Source organism: Pezoporus flaviventris, unplaced genomic scaffold, assembly GCF_033815535.1.
Source record: "Pezoporus flaviventris isolate CSIRO_AGI_PZ_B2104156 unplaced genomic scaffold, CSIRO_AGI_Pfla_v1 ptg000009l, whole genome shotgun sequence".
NCBI lineage: Eukaryota > Metazoa > Chordata > Aves > Psittaciformes > Psittacidae > Pezoporus > Pezoporus flaviventris.
This window is the reverse complement of record NW_026892557.1, coordinates 1,379,127-1,398,778: the sequence shown is the minus strand read 5'-3', so window position 1 is coordinate 1,398,778 and position 19,652 is coordinate 1,379,127. Positions and strand designations below refer to the sequence as shown.

The 19,652-nt window shown below is 52.5% G+C and overlaps 1 protein-coding gene across 6 annotated transcripts in view; it reads right to left on the bottom strand.

Moving 5' to 3' along the window:
• The window catches only part of CASZ1 (castor zinc finger 1), a 282,546-nt gene that overhangs the window by 104,327 nt on the left and 158,567 nt on the right, over positions 1 to 19,652 (bottom strand). For 4 of the 6 annotated variants that reach the window (XM_061450109.1, XM_061450107.1, XM_061450113.1 and 1 more), the window contains one exon: positions 1,177 to 1,262. Coding sequence is in view for 1 of the 6 variants with exons in the window: in XM_061450113.1 (XP_061306097.1) it covers positions 1,177 to 1,180 (4 nt within the window). In the remaining 5 variants the exon portion in view is untranslated. The remainder of the gene's footprint in view (positions 1 to 1,176; positions 1,263 to 19,652) is intronic. The other 2 variants (XM_061450108.1, XM_061450114.1) reach the window with 1 other exon arrangement.

Below are 19,652 nucleotides of genomic sequence, written 5' to 3'. Positions count from 1 at the left end.
GGCCTTCCACCGGTCACCTCTGACACTGGCTTGGGGCCCCCTCCCACCCCACCCAGCCCCTCTGGTATCGCTTGGACTCAGCCCATGGGCTCCCCAGCGCTGGGGCTCGGGGTCCCAAGTGCTGCACAGATGCTCTGAGCGCTGACACAGAGCAGTGAGTGCTCCTGGCACCTCTGAGGCGATGCCCCACAGGGCAGAGGGCTCCTCAACCTCCTCTCTGCCATGACCACTCCTGCTCTGGCCTGCTTGCAGCCTTGCTTTGGTGCCAGGAGCAATGGGAGAGGCTGGACGTGGTGGTGCTGCAGAGGGTACAGCGTGGTACCCATGTGTTCCCAGTGTGCAGACACAGGAAAGAGTGGAGACTCTTTGGGTGACATACAAGGGAGGCCTGTGCTGCCTCTGCTAGAGACAAGGACAGCGGGAGCTGTCTTGGGTGGCAGGGTCTTCTCAGTGACCATCACCCGAGGTGGCATAGGGACTGTGCTACCCAGCACATGGAGACAATGCTTTTAAGAAAGGCAATCACCTTTCATTTCCCTGGGCTCTTGGACTCTTAACTCTTACCAGACAGGCACTAAGTGACTATCCAGCCCTAGGAGACTGCAAAGTTAGGTCAAGAGGGTTTAGGTAAAGGGAAAACCCGTAAAACGTAGGATTCTGCTGGAGACAGAGAGCTGCTTCCATCACACCAGCATGGTGCTGCAGTCTGAATAGATAAAAATGTGCCAGAGGAGGAGGAGAGCACACACATCACCATCTTAAATTATGTGAACTGAGCTCAGCAAAACTTCACAGTAGATGGAGACTGCATCCTATTCAGTGAAAGGAACTTATTCATCTCCCACCAGCCCACATGGACGAAGACAAAGCGGTACCCTCATCACCAAAGCACTTACACACTTATTTATCTGTAAAGATAGAAGCAGTAGAGAAGATACTACGGAAATCCCACAGAGACAAAACCAGGTGCCCAAACAACTGGTGTACAACGACAAAGACATGACTAGGACACACATAGGGCATGTCTGCATTAGACCTTCTTCCATTTTCACCTCCCTTTATGACTAACAATGGTCCAGTGCCAGAAGTTCCAGTGCAGACACAGCCACAATAAGCAAGCCATAAAGTGCGAGACACGCGGAGGAAAAGAGAACCCAGGAGGGCGTAGTGACATACCCATTGCAGTCTGAAGTCTCTCCTACCTTTCGGAGATTTCAAGGCCTGGTTTCTTGCCTCGTTTTTAGCTCTAAATTCACTTCATCCTGGGGAGGGAAGAGAAAGGACCCAGTTAATGCACAGGGCACATGGAACCAAGAGCCAAGGCGCAGACACTCACAAAAGCGAGGTGAGAACCAGCATGGGGCATTCAGACTTTGCACGGGAACAAAGTGCTTCCCTGCTCCTGGCTGCACCGTATGGTGCCATGCACGCCACAAGACACACAGCTCTCCTGCATCTCCCTAGGCATGAGCCTCCTAACAAGGCCTGGGAACATTCTAGCATGGAGTGAGCAGCTATTCCTGGCCTGAATCCTGCTTCCCAGGTATCCGCACCATACTTTGCCCACACATCCAAGGTGCCTTCTGCTCCATGCCAAATCTCTCCCTTTGCAACATTCCCAGGTCCATCTCTCCCTTTGCAACATTCCCAGTTCCTCTGCTGACCCCTCTTCCCCAGAGGTTCACCACTGTGCTAAGGCAGAGGCCTCCCTTGCACACCAACAGGGCACAAGATGATGGGGTGAAGGGCTGGCTCCCACTGAACCCCTTTATCCACTCATCTGTGCATCTTCTTTCCTGGAGAACGCAGAGAGTGAGGAGGAAAGAGAAAAGGGACAGGGGAAAACAAGTCACAGCAAAACACATGAAAAGTAAATTGAATTATTTAAAACCATATGTTCCAAAAATGTGACAGAGCACAAAAGCCGTGCCGTGAGATTTCTGCAGGGGGTTATCCTGCACCGACAGGGTGGGAGGGGAGCTCCACAGCCAGCCAGACAGGGACTTCCCTCTCCCAGGGCCGGGAGGTGGCAGGGAGCACACAGTGGCTTCATGCACAATGGCACGGGTGCTTGGCCCACTCCTGCAGCCTCTGTTTTGCAACCCTGCCAGAGCAGCCACTGCAACTGCCTGGGACGTGGCAGGGAAATGGAAACCAACCCGAGGCCACGCACAGGAGCCCCCTGTGCCATGCACCAGCCCTCAGCACAGCCGCCTCTGCCCTGCAGGGACCTGCTTCTGCCCCTTGGCGAGCAGAAGGGGCAGGGACTTGGCTCTGGGGCCCCGGTGCTGGGCGCGTGGGGCCGCCTCCTCCCATCACTCACACCGCCGCTGCCTGCACGCTGCGCCAGAGAGAGATGCCTGGCGCTGGCTGGGACCCAGAGCGGGAGGGAGCCGGTGAGATATCCCAGATGGATGAACGGACGCAGAGCGCAGGGAGCCCCTTGGGTGAGGAAGGTGCATAAGCAGCCGGGTCCTTCCTTCCCCACTCAAATCCTGGTGCTAAGGAGGTTGAGGGCACGGCTGGAGTAACAGCTCCCCCACTCGAGGTCCTTCTCCCACCCTGGCACCCTCTGTCCTTATGGCTCGCTCATCCCTCTCCCACCTTTTTCTTCCCTTTGTTCTCCCTTTCTTCCTTGCTCTTTCCATCTCTGTCTCTGCCATTGTGTCCTGCTCTTTTCTCCCTCCCGTTCTCTCCCCCTTTCCCAGCTCTCTGTTGTAAGTCTCTCCGTGTTCCCAGCTTCACTCCCTCTCCCTGTGCATGGTCAGTTCTTAGGTTTGAGTTTTTACTTGTTGTTCTGTTGTTTTTTTTTTCACTCCCCTTCTTTCGGCCGCAGCTTATCAATGATGCAAGAGGAATAACGCCAATTTACTTAGAATGTGTAATCCCCAAATCAGATTGGGGGATTGTATGAGGCAATATGACCTTGCATATGTCTCCATTAAAGCCAGCCAGGCCTCCTCTTGTATTCTGTGTTCCCAGTACATATTTAGACAGATAACGCTAATTGTACTTGACATGTCCTCTTAAAGATGGACTCTTCCCTCCCCCAGCTCTGCCTGCTTCCCTGCCTGACAATGCACCAGAGCAGAGCTCGCAGCGTGGCGCGGCATGGCATGGCACAGCATGGCATGGCACAGCACAGCGGGGTCTGGTGGCTGGCTAGGCATCCGGCACAGCCCACACACCCAGCTCCACTGTGTGAGCACCAGCCTGCGCCGCATCCTTCCCTGCGGGAAGCAGGCACAGCCAGCACGAACAGGGCAAGGAGCAGGGGGAACGCCGCTGGGACATGGTTAATCTGGGATTACACACTGCTCCTGTGGCAATCATGGATTGTCCAGAAAATGAGCAATGTGTTGCCAAATCTAAAGCTATGGGTGTCACCTCACCCTGCCCCTCGCCCTGCTTACCCCACTGCCGCCCTTGCTCCTCCTGCTCCTCCCCACCTCGTCCCTGCATCACTGCTCTCCTCCGTGGGGCTTCCCCTTTCACTTGCTCTGTGTCAAGAGACCAGGGCTGGCTCCTTCCAGAGCCAGAGGGAGATGAACCTTTTGGAGACAGACCTCAGCCTCAACACAATGCCCCTCACTGAAAAGTACAAAGCTCCAAAGCATTCAGATGAAGAGAGGAGATATGCTCAGCATGAGCATCTTCAAAGCCTCCCTCCTTTCCAAGGGTGGGCTTTCACCTCACACCTCTTGGGTCCCACATCTGGGCATGAAGCTCTTTGGATGTGGCTACCAGCCTGAGGATCCCAGCTCTGGCTTCTGGGGAGCACTGTGAAGAAATCACGGAATAGTTTGGGTTGGGAGAGACCTTTAAGGGTCATCCAGTCCAGCCCCCCATGGACATCTTCCACGAGATGAGGCTGCTCAGAGCCCCGTCCAACCTTGAACACTTCCAGGGATGGAGCATTTACCACCTCTCTGGGAAACCTGTGCCAACGCCTCACCACCTGCACTGTAAAAAATGTCTTCCTTCTATCTCACCTCTTTGAGTTTCAAACCATCACCCCTTGTCCTATCGCAACGGCCACTGCTAAAGAGTTTGCCCCCATCTTCCTTACAAGGCCCCTTTAGTCACAAAGGCTGCCTCTTCCCTGTGCCTGCTGTTCAGCCCTGCTCTAGAGCAGACAAGCAGGAGGCAGGAGGAGGAGGGAAGCTTATTCCATGGAAACCGATGGATCCAAACTCTTCGCCAAAGTGGACTCAGATTTCTTTTTTATTCCTTCCCCTTGACACAACATCCTAATTCGACTTTTTCAGTATCTTTCCTTCAACAACCTTTTTTCCTTCCTCCCCTTCCTACCCGGCAACTGCGCATTTATTAATTCATGAGGCACTAATTAGTTCTTTGTTTAATTTTGTGTTAAACAGACTGACCGGAATGATAACGACTTGCAGCGTTGCATTACGGTCCCCAACCGCCCCTGTTTTCTGACAACAAGGGAGCGCAGTGAGACTGGCGTGATGAACCCCAATTCCCACTCCAGTTGCACTTCATTAAGTCAAAATGTGACAAGAAGCTTAGAGAGCAACTTTCAGATCGGATCGCACATAACAATTGGGCAGGAAACTTTCCGAGGGGGAAGCGGGAGAGGCACTGGCAGCGAAGGCTGGCACCGCACACAATTCCCGCTGTGCCTGCCTTAAAGGAGCCGGCTCGGGCTGCCGGCCGAGGCAGGATGAGGGCACGTGCTGGCAGCGAGGGGTGCCAGGGGAGGAAGAGGAGAGGAAGGGCTGCAAGCCAAGCCAAATGCATGGCAGGGCAAGAGGCACCACTGCCTTTCCACTCCCCTTGGTTTTATTTGCCATGGTGGGTTGTGTTGGCAGCATGTGGGATGTGCAGTTGAAGACCCCAATGGGATAATACCTCAGGGAGTCACTCCAGGAACTCCAAGGACATCTTTCAGCTCCATGCCTCAGTTTCCCTCCTGTAGCTCTATGGTGAACAAGCTGGTGACCCTCAGCTGCTATTCAACTGTAAGAACTACACAATCATAGAACAGTTTGGGTTGGAAGGGACCTTCGAAGGTCATCTAGTCCAACCCCCTGCAATGAACAAGGACATCTTCAACCAGATTATGCTGCCCAGAACCATATCCCCTGAACTGCAAAGGAGAAGTCAAATATTGGCCCCCACATCTCTAAAATGAGACGTGAAGGGTCAGCTTTGACACCAAGGAGAGGAATGGCTTCTCTCACAAGGAAGGAGCTGTGCCTTCCTTTAGCTTTGCACAGCACCTGAGGTTCCAGTGGCACTACCAATTTCTGAAACTGTCCCGATCATCAAGTACCAGCAATAAACTTTGTAAGGCACAAAGCAAGTGAGCTGAGCCCTACGGGTGGGAATAGAGCCACCACATCGCTGCCCACCCTCAAGCTCTCTCCTGAGGCTCCAAGTACCTCTCCCATAGGAGTTACTGCACAGGGTTTGGGCACATGGTCACTGGCACAAAAACATCTGAGCATGAGTTATTCCTCAGCACTGGCCAACATGGGACTGAAACAGATGACACAGCCCAGGCTGAGCTGGACCTGTCCCAGTCTTGTTGGCACATGAAGGTGCACAGCGTACGGCCAACTCCTTGAGCCCCTTCTGGCTCACTGAGTGCAGTGAAATGTGAACAGCCTACGAGAAAGGGAAAAGGGTCTTAAACCACCTCCTGAGAGGGGGGGTGGGTGTCAAAAGGAAAGGAGGACTTCCCAAGAGCACAGAACATGGAAGTTCAAAATGCATCTTCTGCTATTGCATGGACATCAGCTGTGAGAATAAGGCAAGATCACATCAAAGTGAAATGAGCTGTGAGGTCTCAATGCCTGCCTAGCAGGTATTTTTCCACACTTCCCCCCCATCCCTCTCCTTAGGAAAAGAAGACTCATCCCCAACCTTGCTCTGTAGAGGCCCAAAGCTCAACTAAGGCACAAAACACTGGCAAAACCACATGAAGGACTCTCTTGAGGGTCACATCAGGCCTGAGGAGTGACACTTTTGCTGTGTGGGTGTGCACTGCATGTCCTGAACAGGGACAGAGGAGTGAGCACTGTGACCAAAGCCTCTGAGCCTTGGGGCTGCTCCAAAGCATCCGTCCGTATGGACATTACCAGTGTTCTCACCTGGGTGAGCTCTAAATGTACGAGTCTTTGGGAATGGGGCCAGGCTGCAGCAAGGTATCACAGCACCATGTTTGCCAGTGCACTCACAGCTGAACACCACACGGATCTGCTGGCAGACGTCTTTGTGCTGGCTTCCATCTTTCGTGAGTCTGGAATGCAGCAGGGACCTCTGTGACTGACAAAAAGGCTGTTTCTCCATGACAGAAATCCCAGGAAGACACCAGATCTCTCTGATTTCAGTTCTACATGTGCTCTGGATCCCATAAAAAGGCATATGTAGATATTAACACTCAGCTGGAGGGTTGGACTGGTGTTCAAAAAGGGCAAAAGCACCCATTAACACTTAAAGCAAGGACAACTGAGAAGGCCCAAGATTGTTTGGGACAAGAAACACCACCTACTATCACCAGCCTGACAAATCTTCCTGGTTTTGCAGAAGGGCTGGAATATCCTGGCTGCTCTATAGATACAGTTGGGCCTTGTCATCTGCTGAGTAGATGTTTTAGAACAAAAGGCAGATACAAACCGCATCTCTTTGCTCTGTGAGCCCAACCTGGGCTCTGGACCCATGGACCCTGCCTGGGCACTGATGCCAACCAAGAGGAATGCAGCTCACCCCCTCTCTCAGGAGTGAAGGGATGGGGCAGTGGCACAGAAATGTCCCCAGACTGGCCCAAGCTTGTCCTGAGCAGGGGAAGAAGCTGGTGAGACAAGGAGAGGAACCAACACAACCAACAGGGCAGAGCGAGGGGCAGCTGAAGCACTTCCCAAGATTCCCAGGATAGAGTATACGTCACACCCAGCTACCACCTCCTGCTTGATCCCATGGGCAGAAGGAGAGGGAAGCTCCTGTTATCTCCTCTTTCCCCCTTTCTTGGCTGCCATTACATGGCAATACCAGTAGCACAATCAAACCAACCACATCCACTCACTGTCAGGGCTGCCAGGGCCCTCAGCAAAGTTTTGTGCTGAAAATGAGGGTAAGAAGCATCCCAAATAGGTCATGGTCTGCCCCTTCTTCCCAAAGAAACATGTTCAAATGTCCTAGACTCCATCCCCAATCCTCCTTAACCAGGAAAACTCTCCTGCCAGGATTACAGGCCCGCTGCCCCCCTCCTCTTCCCCTCCATCTGGCTGGGAGCAGCCTGGGACCGAGTGCTCTTCCCAGCCCTGGGAGAACCCTGCAGTTTCTCTCTCATAAAAAAGAAAAATGGGAGCTATAAAAAAGGCAAAGAAAAGAAAAGCAAAGCACAGGGAAATCAGTGCGAAGGAAGAAAAGAGCAAAGCCCCCCTTCCCTTCCCACCCCATCCCCATTACCTGCCTTTTAGCACTGGGTAGAGCTGCCTGCTTATTGCTCCTGAGGACTCCCCCTCAGCACAGCATTCCCCAGGGAAATCCTGCCCTGCCTCTCACCCTTTCCCCCTCTGCTCAAACCTGTTGAGCATAGCCCAGTCCAGCTCAATAAAGGTGATGCAGAAAGGAGGAGGAAAATCAGTGCTGGGCTGTAGAAAGGGGACAGGAGCCACCCTGAAGCTCAGTGCCCATCACAAACCTCTGGAGTGCCGGAGCCTGGCACAGGACAGAGGGATGGAAGACAGCAGCCCTGCAGATCCCAATCCACTGCTGGTCCAAGCTTCCCTGATGGCATCCAGGACCAGGAAAGGCCCCATACCTCACCTCACAGCAGAACCATGGCACTGCCCAGTGCAGCAGGAGAGGTGCCAATGGAGGATCCCAAGGAGTTCACCTCCCAGCCCAACATGTGTAAAGCACAGCAGTCCCCAAACTTGGCATTCAGCAGCCCTGGGCTGGCTCCTGCTAATTTGCTGTCAGGCTGCCTAAGCAAACCAATTAAAACTAATCATTAATTATAAAAAAGAGAGAGAGCAAAAGACCCTGCACAAATGGAGAACTGGAAAGGGCATGGGGAAAAGGAGGACAGGAGGGAGCAGAGCATAAGAAGAGAAAAAGAAGAAGAGAAAGAAGAAAAGGGCTTTAAACCCCCCAGCACGGAGCCTTGGACGAAGGTTGCAGAAGGGCAAGTGGTCTCCTAGGGCAGGGTGTGGAGAGGCAGAGGTGAGGGGAGCAGGAGGGACCTGAGGGGAAAGCGCCAGAGATGGCGAGGCACATGGAGAGACCACGTCCTGCTGTGGTAGGAGCCAGAACCATGGACATAGCCATGAGGCCAGCTCCATGCTCCCCTCGCCATCCAGGCTCTACCATAGCCAGAGGGACATGAGCTGCAGACCAGGCACTGCCGAGCTGCAGGGAGGAGGGCAGAGGAGGGTGCAGCGGGAGCAGAGCAAGCGCGGAGGATGCACACCAGGGATGCACACCAGGGATGCGCACCAGGATGCGCACCTCCACATCAGGGCTCCCAGCTCTCCGGGAGCAAGTGCCTTGGATGGGGATGAAAACCGGGGCATTTATGCAAAGCTCCTGATTATGCGGGGCCCGGCCCGGCCCGGCCCTGCCGCTCCCGCTGGCTCCCCACGAGCTCCCCACAGAACCCCGGCAGCTGCCAGCGCCTCCCGTTTTGTTCCCCAGCCCCACACGCACGCACACGCTTCCCAACGCCCCTTTTGAAGAGCCCCAGGCCCACGTCGGGGCTGGCGGATGGCGGAGAGGTGGGAGCAGTGCCATGGAAACGGGCCCTTTCCTCGGGAATCGCGCTGCTGCCCCCCCCCCCTTTCCCTCCTCATCCCGGGTGCCCCTTTGAGGAGCTGTCAGGACCCTGAGTGAGTGTCACACGACCCAAGGACCAGGCGTGACCAAGCCTATTTTCTGCCTCAAATTTGATTGATTAAAAAACTTTTTAGGAAAACCATGTTAAAAGACAAAAAAAAAAAAAAAAAAAAAAAAGGAAAAAGAAAAAAAAAAAGGAAAAGAAAAAAAAAGAAAGGAAAAAAAATTAAACAGAAAGGGACAAGGGGGTGGGGGGAAAGGGAAAAGCCTCTGTGCTGGGTTTCCCTGGCAATAGCACCAGGGGACAAGTGTCAGAGGCAGATAAACAGCATAACCAGGCCAAAAATAAAGGTCAAAGGAAGCATGAAACTTAACACAACAGTGATTAAGATAATGATGAAGCAGGGGACCCCAGAAAAAAAACTAAGTGTGACACACAGAAACTCACATAAATGCTCCAAGCGATGGCTCAAGAGAGCTGGTACATGGGAAGAGCTGATGGAGCTTGCAAGGCACTGGGGGTACCTGGACAAGAGTGGAAATGGAGGAGAAACAGAAGGGGAGGATTTGGGGAGAGGGGTTCTCATCAGGGTCTGTAGCAACAGGACAAGGGGTGATGGGTTTTAACTGAAACAGGGGAAGTTCAGGTTAGATCTATGGAAGCTCTTCCCTGTGAGGGTGCTGAGGCGCTGGCACAGGGTGCCCAGAGAAGCTGTGGCTGCTCCATCCCTGGCAGTGTTCAAGGCCAGGTTGGACACAGGGGCTTGGAGCAAGCTGCTCTAGTGGAAGGGGTCCCTGTCCATGGCAGGGGTTGGAGCTGGAGGAGCTTTAAGGTCCCTTCCAACCCAAACCAGTCTGGGATTCTGATTCCCCACAAGGCTGGTGGCTGGAGGTTGTGCCTGCCCAACACCAACAAGCCCCCAGGGCCAAGGGGGTCTGTCCTGCACCACAGAAGCTCCATCCCAGCCAAGCAGTGCTGGAATTTGCAACCAAATTCCTCAACAGAGTTTCCCTGATGCCTGGAGGAGATCCCGACGGGTGTGCAACAGGGAGGCCCTGCGGACACCATGGAGCTGTGCTGCTTTATGTTGGCTCAGGGTCTGGCTCTCTGCCTTTAAGCAACTGGTATAAAAAGCCTGGGAGATGCCAAGAGGGAAGGACGCTGGTCAGAGCTCCCTGCCCACCTCCTCCCCTTTGCCAAGGTTAATTCCTGCAGGGAAAAGCCCAGGAAGGCTGAAGGACTCAGAAAACAAGCCCAAGAATGTCATACCCTTTGGCATTTACCTGCATCTCCAAACCTCAGGGATGAGCTCACATTTTTGGAGCCCAGCTCATGACTTTCAGTTGCCCAGGACTGGCTGTTGCTATTGCCAAGAGGCAGCAAAGGAATGACAAATTGTTCACCAGCTTCTTCCTCTGCGAGTCCAGGACTTTAAAACTTGTGCAATGGAAAGCACACAAACACAAAAGGCTTTCCACCTTTCCATTGGGAATAACTTTAATCCCCTGGGAAGCATCCCTGCTCTGCCTTTCCTGGCTCAACAGAGTCCTGATGCAGAGTTGCCTTTATAGGGATCCCAGGGGGACAGGGCAGCCAGGCCTGGACTTCACTGTCCCTTGCACTGTGCCTCCAGTGCCTCCACCACCTCCCTCCTTTCCTTATGCTTGCTTCAGATGAACACTGCTCAGAAAAGGATTCTTCTTCCTGCCAAGTATCTTGGGGAAAGCAATGTTTTAGTTCAAAATGTTCTCCCATGCAGTGTTCAGCATGAGGAAGAGCAAAGAGACCTCACAAAAAGGGTTGCAGAAGTGGTCCATAGACTTTACACACAGCCACAGGCACACGCTCTGAAGTTCACTTTGTCAGGAAGCTGGTTTCCATCAAACATGCTTCAATGCAACATTTCAAGCATCATATTCATGTGTCTCCTCCCTCCCCCATCATTTATATTCATGGTCTTTTGTGAAGAATGATTCCATTAAACCACCCCTGTTCCTCGCTAGAAGAGACTCGGCAGTGAGAGGAACTCCCCACAACTCGAGCTGGACCAGGCAGGGCTTTGTGTTCATGTCCACCAAAGATGTGCAGGCCAGAGGGGCTGGGACACCACCACCCCACACCTCTGGAAGAACAGCACATCTGGAGCGTCAGCTCGAGACCCAGACCCACTGCTCTCATCCCCAACTTGTGATTTCATCAACATCAGACCGACATCCGATCTCCTAAAAAATGTCATTTGAAAAACAGGCTTTTTTGATCTCATTTTTCAGCCATTACAATGATTTGTTTCTCTCTTCTTCTCTCCTTGGTAATCAGAAGAGTGGGGAACGTGATTAAAACCTAAAAGAACCCAAACAAACAATGAAAGCTGAGATTCTCATTGGGTCTCCTGTGTCCAGAAACATGGATTTTAAGGGAAAACACCAAAAGGCCTTAGACACAGGGGCTGGAAATGTTCTGGTTTGGTTGATGCTGTTAGGAAACGCACAGGTCTAAGATAGGGAAGATACTTATGAACCTACTCTTAGGTTTTCTTGCTGTGATAGCCAAGATGTGCCCCCGCCTGGGGGCTAGTGCTCAGCCCTGGAATGGAATTAGCAAGCTGCTGCTGGGGCCACATGTGTGAAACGTGTCTTAAAGTTGCAATCCCCTCCATTTGACTTTTTGCAAGGAAAACCCACCCCATCTCTCCAAGCAGACAGTGGAACCATGAGGAGCTCTGCAGAGCTGTCAGATTGCTACTCAGCAATTAGAAGATCACTTCCATCAAAATCTTTTTTGCATTTTCCAATGAAAATGATGCTCTACATTTCTAAAAGCCTTGTGGGGAAAAATCAGTTCCACTCTCTAACACACTTCAACTGATTTCTCTTGTTCAGAATGAAAACCCACCGAAGTCTGGCAACAAAACAGCATGGAAAAAGGAGCGCGCCAGATAGGAAAAAGACATGGAGTAAAGCACGGATCCTCTGGCACATCTCCCCTCACCTCTCCTGCCAGCCTCAGCCCAGCAAAGGAGCAACTTCCTCTGGCTGATGCTCTGTGCTGGCAGCACCGTTTGGTCCCCAAAGCCGTGGGAAGCACCGGTTGGGATGGGCACATGCCACGGGCTTCCAGGCTACCAGGGAATGGCTGGGAGGGAACAGGCGCTGACACGTGTGTCCCTGTTGCAGCACCAAATGATGGCACACACCTCGCGAACGCGTGCGGAGCACACAAAACTCCCTCGCCATGGCCGAGGAACTGTCAGGAGAACACAAGCAAAAGCTGCTTCTTGACAGCGAGTCATTTATATTTTAGCTTCGTTCCATTATCCTAACGAATCCTTCATCAGCAGATGCAATATTAACAGCAGAAAATCAGCTCATTACATCCGGGGGGATTTCATCAAGTTGACAATCATATATGCAGCTACCCGAGCCTGGAGAGGACAGTGCTCTCGTTATTTAGTTATCTTGCATTCATCTTAGAGGCTTTTTCTTTCTTTCTTTTTGGGGTGGGGGTTGATGGTTAGGGGGGTGCTTCCCAAACAACTGCCAGACCCCAGGGCTTTTAGGATGCTGGTCCATAGAGGGATGCTCTCAGCTGGGAAATGCTCCAGCCCATCCACAGTAGGGGCAGCTGTAAAGGGAAAAAAACCCTTCACACATTCTGCAACCCCTGGAGCTCTGAAGGCATTTCTCAGTGGAGTTCAGGCTCCAGGAGGGGGTTTGCATCCCATACAGCTCCTGCCTTGTGTTCAGGAACCTCTGGAGTGGCTGTGCTGGTTCTCCTGCTCCAGGCAGGGCTCCCCACAGTGCTCTGAAGGGTCTCCCTCTGCAGAAGTCCTTATCCAACTGCAGTGTCCCAGAGGGCCTGGGATTTGAGGTGAACTTCCCAAGCAAGTAACAGGAAAGGCAGACCAGGTGGACTGAAGAGAAACAGAAGGGAGCAATGGTGAGAGTTAAAGGATGAATTCAGAAGATTACAGGGCTCTTTTCTCTCCTACCTTGTCTAGGGAGCATTAAACATTGCAGCTGAGGAAGCCAGAGCACACTGCCAGGACACCTTTAGATGATGCACCAGAACATGGCTGAAATCACCCGCAGCTCATCTTGTGCAACACCTAGGTGAAAACTTTGAGTCTTTGTTCTTCTTCCCACTGCATAGTCTTGCTTTAAAACTACAGGAATGGGCATGCACTTTTCAGGGTTATTTATATTTCTCACAGCCATTTCAGGGGTTGCAGGCTCAGAAGCCCTGCAGCAGAAGGGTTCCCTTTGCTACCCAAGGGTGCAGCCAGATGAGGGCTGACAGGAGCTCCTGGGCACTGCCCCACACACACCCCAAGCAACCCAAGGCATGCTCAGGGCTGCCAAAACACCAGCAACACTGCAAAGCACGTTCCTCAGTGCACAGCTTGGGTCTGGCTAATGCTGCCTGGAGAAGACCTCCCTGCTCTGCCTCCCCTACTAAGGGTCTTCCTCAACAACAGCAGCCAAAGAAGTCCTTGGCACCTCCACTCCCTGCAGCCTCAAGCCTCCTTACTGCCTACAAAGGAGCTTTTCTGCCCACCCTGAGACTCCCTGGAGGAAGAGGGATCTCCTGCTGTGTTCCCACTCGCACATGGTGGGTACCTTTGCCACCACGTCAAGCACAGCCTGGTGATTTCAGCATGAGAGCAAGAATCTGCCTTCCAGGACTTCCCCTCCATCAGGGGATGAAGCTGGAGAGACCAGTCTGGAACTGGACATGGAACACTCATGGCAGATACCTGCTTCTGGACAGGCCTCTCTGCTGCTCAGCCTCAACCGCCCATCATAGCTGAAGGAAGAAGTTGAGCTCACATCTCCTCCAGCTCAGAGGGGGCTGGGATGGGCATTTTACATTTTCCCAGCAGGGCTGGATTTCTGCACAGCAAGGAATATGTTCCCGGGATGTCAACTCCAATCTCTGCTGCGCTCTGACAGATTTAAGCTCCAGTTTGTCCGACAACATCCCAAAGTGTAAGAAACTGGGGGCAGACTCTCTAATCAGGCTGTAGGACAAAGGCCCGGCCTGACCCTGTCACTTCCACTTACTCTTGCTGCCTGTCTCGCTCCCCCCTGCCCACCCTGGGCTGCCCTCCCTCCCCTAACACAGCTGGGCTAATCCTGCTCCTCCCGCGTCCAGCAAATCCTCCCCAGAGGAAACCAATCCTGGGAATTTTTATTAGATTATCAGCCTGCCAGCTCAGTGCTGGCTGGACTAATCCTAATCAGGACTGATTTCTATTAGCCACTTTCAGGGAGGAGCTACATGCTTGTCCCAGCACCCCAGGCCCACGCTGGGGGAGCCCGAGGCATCTTAGCCCTTTCTATTCACATTTTCCTTGTAGAAAGGAACAAATTCAGTCCAGGATCACCAGCTGCAGCACACGCAAAGGTTGTGTGTGGGCTGCGTGCACAGAGCACACAGGAAAACCGTCCCCATCTCATCACTGAGCTGCGAGAGAAGCCAAAGGGGTCCAGGTTCCACAGCCCCTCCGGCTCCGGCTCCCGGCTGGTGTGGCCAGCAAGGACCAGTTAGTGCCACATGGCAAGATGCTTTGTGGCAGGGGACATGAGCCTGCTGGGTAGCAGGCTGAGCTGATGGGCTCATTTCAGACAAGAGGACAAGCAGCCGCAGCTTGAGTGACCAGGATGGAGTTGGCGGTGCCGGCTGAGTCAGCGAGGTCTCCATGCCCCATTACCCATGCCCAAAGCAATCTACTCTCACTTCCCTCCCCACTTTATTAAAGCAAACTTCCAGGTATTTCTCTCCTAATCCCACCCCTGGCCCTGGAACTGACCTATCTGGAAATGTTTTGCTCCTGGACTGAGGCTGGTGAAATTTTTGCTGCCGACTTCACCAGACTGGAGTCAAACCACAAGGGCAGCTTGAGCAGGCAGTTCACAAGGAGGGTGCTGAGGAGAGGGCTGTGCTGTGTCCCCTGCCCTGTCCTCTTGTCCCATCCACCCGCTCTGTGCTGAAAGCACAACTATTAACAGCAGCCCCCAGGGGACTCCAACGCACTTCAGATGCGATGCAGCCGCTGTGCTGCCGCAGAGCAATCACACCAGGAGCACTCAGAACAGCCTCTGTACCCAAAAATGACCTGGGATCTTTGAAACCTCCCAGAGAAGAGGGGTCATGTAACCTAATTGCTGTTAAGCCTCTTCTAAACTCACTCTCTCACATGCTCAATTACACCATCTTCACGCTGCCTTCCGAAGGAGGATGAATCACCTGTAGGGCTGAAGGCTGCATTTCCCAGGACCATGGCTCTCTCTCGGTGTCAAGTGAACAGGCCGCCCTCCCATACAGTAGCTACAATGACAGCAATGCACTAGACAGGACTTCAAGCAAGCCAAAAGATGCCCCAGGCTGAGACCAAGATTGTGGGTGCTTTCCATCCTTAGGAGAAGCTCCAAAATGAAAGCAGAGCCACAGCCCAGCCTAGAGTTCACTGCAGCCAGCTTTGCAGAGGAGAAGCACTAAGCCCCAACAAGGGAAACAGATCTAATGGAGCAGCTCCATGCTGCATCAAGTCAGGACCTTGTTCTGTGCTCAGGGACATTACTGTATGTATCCTGAGTAACTGTCCAGAAAGTCAGGCTGCAACTTAGGACAGCTCAAGTCCTCTTTCTCCTTCTCCGCCAGGCTCACAGCCCCAGTCTTACTCTGGTAGGTGGCAAGGTTTCCTAAGAGAGAGTTAACCAGATCCGGCTGGAATCAGAGGCTGCAGCAGGCTTCCTGATGTCAGGCAGAGAAATGGGGGACTTGGCCCAAACCCTCTAGAAACCACATCAAAAAGAGATGTGGGTGAGAGCCAAGAACAGATGATCCAACTGTGAAAGGGCTTTGTATGTGTATGTGTTTGTGTGTGTGCGTGCGTGCAAGCTGAGGAAAGGGGGAAATCAAAAGAAAGAGAGAAAGGAAAGAGGAGGAGCAAGAATGAACAGAAGGATGGAAAGAAAAGGTGTGGAGGCACGAGATCAGGAAGGGACCAGGGCTGTCACAGTGTGTGTGGCCTGCTTGCAGGCACGCGATCAACAACAAAACATGGTACCAATATATAATGGATGCCATGTGTTAATGATAAACATAGATCAGGAGGAATACTGGGCCTGCCTCCTGCTCCTCCTGCCTTGGATCTCAAAGCGCCACAGAAACATGGAGCCAGACATGATGCAGTAAGGGAGCATGACTCCTGTGACCTTGGTGGAGCTATGGCAATGTGCATCCTTTGTAACACCTTGCACACTCCTTACAACTAGGTACTTCCTACAACTAGTTCTTACAACTACCTGAAAGCAGGATGGAGTGAAGAGGTCTCTTCTCCCAAGTAACAAGTTATAGGACAAGAGGAAACGGCCTCAAGCTGTGCCAAAGGAGGTTCAGACTGGATATTTGGAACAATTCCTTCCCCAAAGGGTGCTCAGGCATTGGAACAGGCTGCCCAGGGCAGCGCTGGAGGCACCGTCCCTGCAAGTGTTCACACACCGTGTAGATGAGGCCCTTAATGATATGATTTAGCGGTGGCCTTGGCAGTGCTGAGGAATGGTTGGACTGGATGAGCTTAAAGGGCTTTTCCAACCCAGCTGATTCTAGGACTCTTGCCCTTCTGCAAACCTGGGCGCTGCTCTGCTCCTGTGCATGGAGCACTTCACAGGGGCAAGGAGAAGGCAGCAGGTTTTCATGGGGGAGCTGGTGTCAGGAGGCTGGGAGGCTTGATTCCCAGTTCTGCGATTTGACCACCAAGGCAAGGTTTAGTTAAAAGCAGAGCAGCATTACACAGCATAAGCATGATGGGGCCGCGCATCCAGCCTCCTCACTCAGCACCATTTTACCTAAACCCATCAAGAGTGGACTGAAGGGAGGACTTCTCTGACTCGGTTTTGCTCTCAGTGCAGGGGATCCCCACAACAATCTAAATCAGAGCAGCACACTAGCACCTACCCAAGTCTGCTCCCCCTCTGAGGTATGCCCAAGGCATAGGAGTTAGCACTGGCAAGCATCCTCTCACAGCTCATGGGACACTGGGAGAACAGCAAGATCCAAGGATGGAAATGCCCCTTGGATGTCAACCTCTCCTCCTGCAGCTGGATTAGCATCCAGGCTGGGACACAGACTGGATGTGGGGGGTCATTCCAGTTGTGAGCTCCTTGCCAGTCCCACTGCAGAAGTCCCCTCCTCACTGTGCCTAATGACTCCACAAGACACTTCTCCTTCCCTACCTTGCTACTTGTGCCTCCCACTTGTACAATCTGAAAGGCAGACTCCAGATAAAGGAGATGGCAACCAAAGACCAGCCAAACCCAAACCTCTGGTTGAGACCCACAGCCTGAGGGATACAAAGAATTCTAAGACCTTTATATCTGAAGACATGTACCATATGCCAGATGTCATCCAAAAATGCTTGAGTACCACAGGCAGGAGTGAAAAGGACGATGAAACACGCAGCAAATTGGGGAAGATATGGGAGTATGTGAGAGATACAACTAGGTGAGCAGTGGGGACACCAAAAGATGAAAGGGGATAAACCCACGTTGCTTCTGTCCTTTAGAAGAGCTCTGGTCTGAGCAAGGACACCAATCCACACCTGGCCTCACCATCCAGAGTGCTGTAGTCGGGCAGCGAATGTGCCCTGCTCCACATCCCTGGAAGCTGGTCCATGCCCAAAAGCATCCAGGGAAAGTTTAAACTTTCCTTCCCCCAATGCCTTTTTTTTTTCCCTTTTTTTTTTTTCCCAATTTATCAGCAGATTGTGTGGAGCCGAGTGGCGCTCGCCTCACCCTGCTAAATAAAGCTTTGGTATTTCTGATAAAGCCATCAAATTCCTTATCACGCTGACACAAAGAGCATTTAAAGAGACACACACACTCTCCAGCACCCTCCACTTCCCAGTCCCAGGCGCCTCAGGGTAACCTTTTGGAGCTGAAATGAAAGGGGAGGGGGGGAGCAAGGGGACGTGGCTCTTTAGAGCCCACATTACAAGGGGATCCGGCCTCTTTAACCTTTAAAGAGGGAGGCTGGGTTCTGTCAGGCTGTCCTGAATACTGGGACAGATTCGATAGCTCTGTGTAAATAATGCAAGCCGAGATGTGGCATCAATAGAAATGCCCTGCAACAAGAAGAATATCGATAGCCGGAAAATCCTATGAGGAGGATGGCAAACCCAAGTGTCTGTAGGTGCTTTTAAACTAGGAGAAGGGGAGAAGAAGCAGAGGTCTTGGACTGTCGTGAAGACACAACTGGGGCTGCCACTGCCCCTCGGATGTGCTCTTCCTCACCCTGACAGGGCGGGAAGAGACCCAGCAGCCTCGACTTTGGCACTGCCTTTGCCCCCATCCCCGTGCAACGAGACCGCAGCCGCCGGGATCCCCAGCTTCCCTGCCCGCAAACACAGCCCGGAGACATTCCCTCTCCTCTCCGGCACAGCGCAGGCTGTTGTTTAACCTTCAAATTTATTATTTTTAATTATTTTGATTTATAAAAGCGTGCGGCAGTTAAAACCACATTAAATAAACTCAGCGTTACGGCGCTTTAACAAACACACATAACTTTGGACTTCTGAGGACTCCATAAAATAATCAGCCTTCCTGGAAGTCGCTCCTAGCCTGCCCCGGCGCGTTCCTGCCTGGCCGGGCTCCTCCACATCCATACGCGCTTCCCGCTGCTCCTGCACAGGCCAAACGGGATCCGCTGGCACGGCTCCACCACACACACAATCCCACCTCATGCCCAGTCTCCTCGCCCAGTCTTCCCCCTCCACAAAGGGGCAGCTCTGCTTTGGCTTTCTGCCCTTCTCCTAAAGGGTGTTTCAGTCTCCAACCTCCCCTTCCCTAAAGGTTTTTGATCCCATCCCACGTGCCACTGAGATTTCAACAGAAGAGTGCAAAATGTTCAGATTCCATAAAAATCAACCAGCACCAGGTCTCCACTGCCTCAACTAGGACTGGCACTCCGCTTCAAATCCAGTTTGGAACACTAGGACCTTTCCTTGCTAAGGAATCAAGCCTCAGGAGATGAAGAAGAAGAAACAAAGGAAGAAAGGAAGAAGAAAAAGAATGAATAGGACAGTGAGGACACCTGTCCGGTAAACTCCACCTGGATCCCATTGGGAAAGGCTGTTTTAGGACCTAATCCACCTAAATGAGATCTCTGCTTCTGCTGCCTGTCACTAAACCGCTGGAACCAGATGGGGGCTGAAGGTGTGGGTTCTGCCTCACAGCCCCTCTCCCCACCTGCAGACAAATCCCAGGGATGTGGAGAGCACACAGCATCCTTCTCCTTCCCATCCCTTGCTTCCAGGAGCAATAAAACATGCCGATGCTTTTCAATCCCCATCACCTTCTGTTTCTCAGCATGGCAGGGCCATCCCAAGGAACTCAATAGGTGGGCCTGAGACACACACAAAGTTGAGGGAAGAGATTGTCACACCCCTGCTTCATTGGCATCTGCAGCGAAACATCAGTGATTTACACAGGAAGTAGGTGAAGAGCAATTATAATTGATTTGGAATCATTTCCTGATGGTGTCTGGATGTGATTGATGGTGCCGGCCGACTGCTGAAGGACAGAATTTGTAGTTCCCGTCCACTGGGCTGAACACACCACAAACCACAGAACCCTCCTGTGCTAGAAACTCCTGCTCAGGAAGATGCAGCTCTGCCCAGACCAACTGGGCCCTCTGAGCTGAGCTCTCCCCTTCTCCCACATAACCCTTCCCTGAGCCGGCTGCCCCCATGCAAACCTCCCTGACCCTCCTGGTTTTCTTGGTTTGAAAGAAATAATCTGTCTGTGACAGTGCTGACGTGTCCTGGTGATAGGAATGGCTCGCTCAG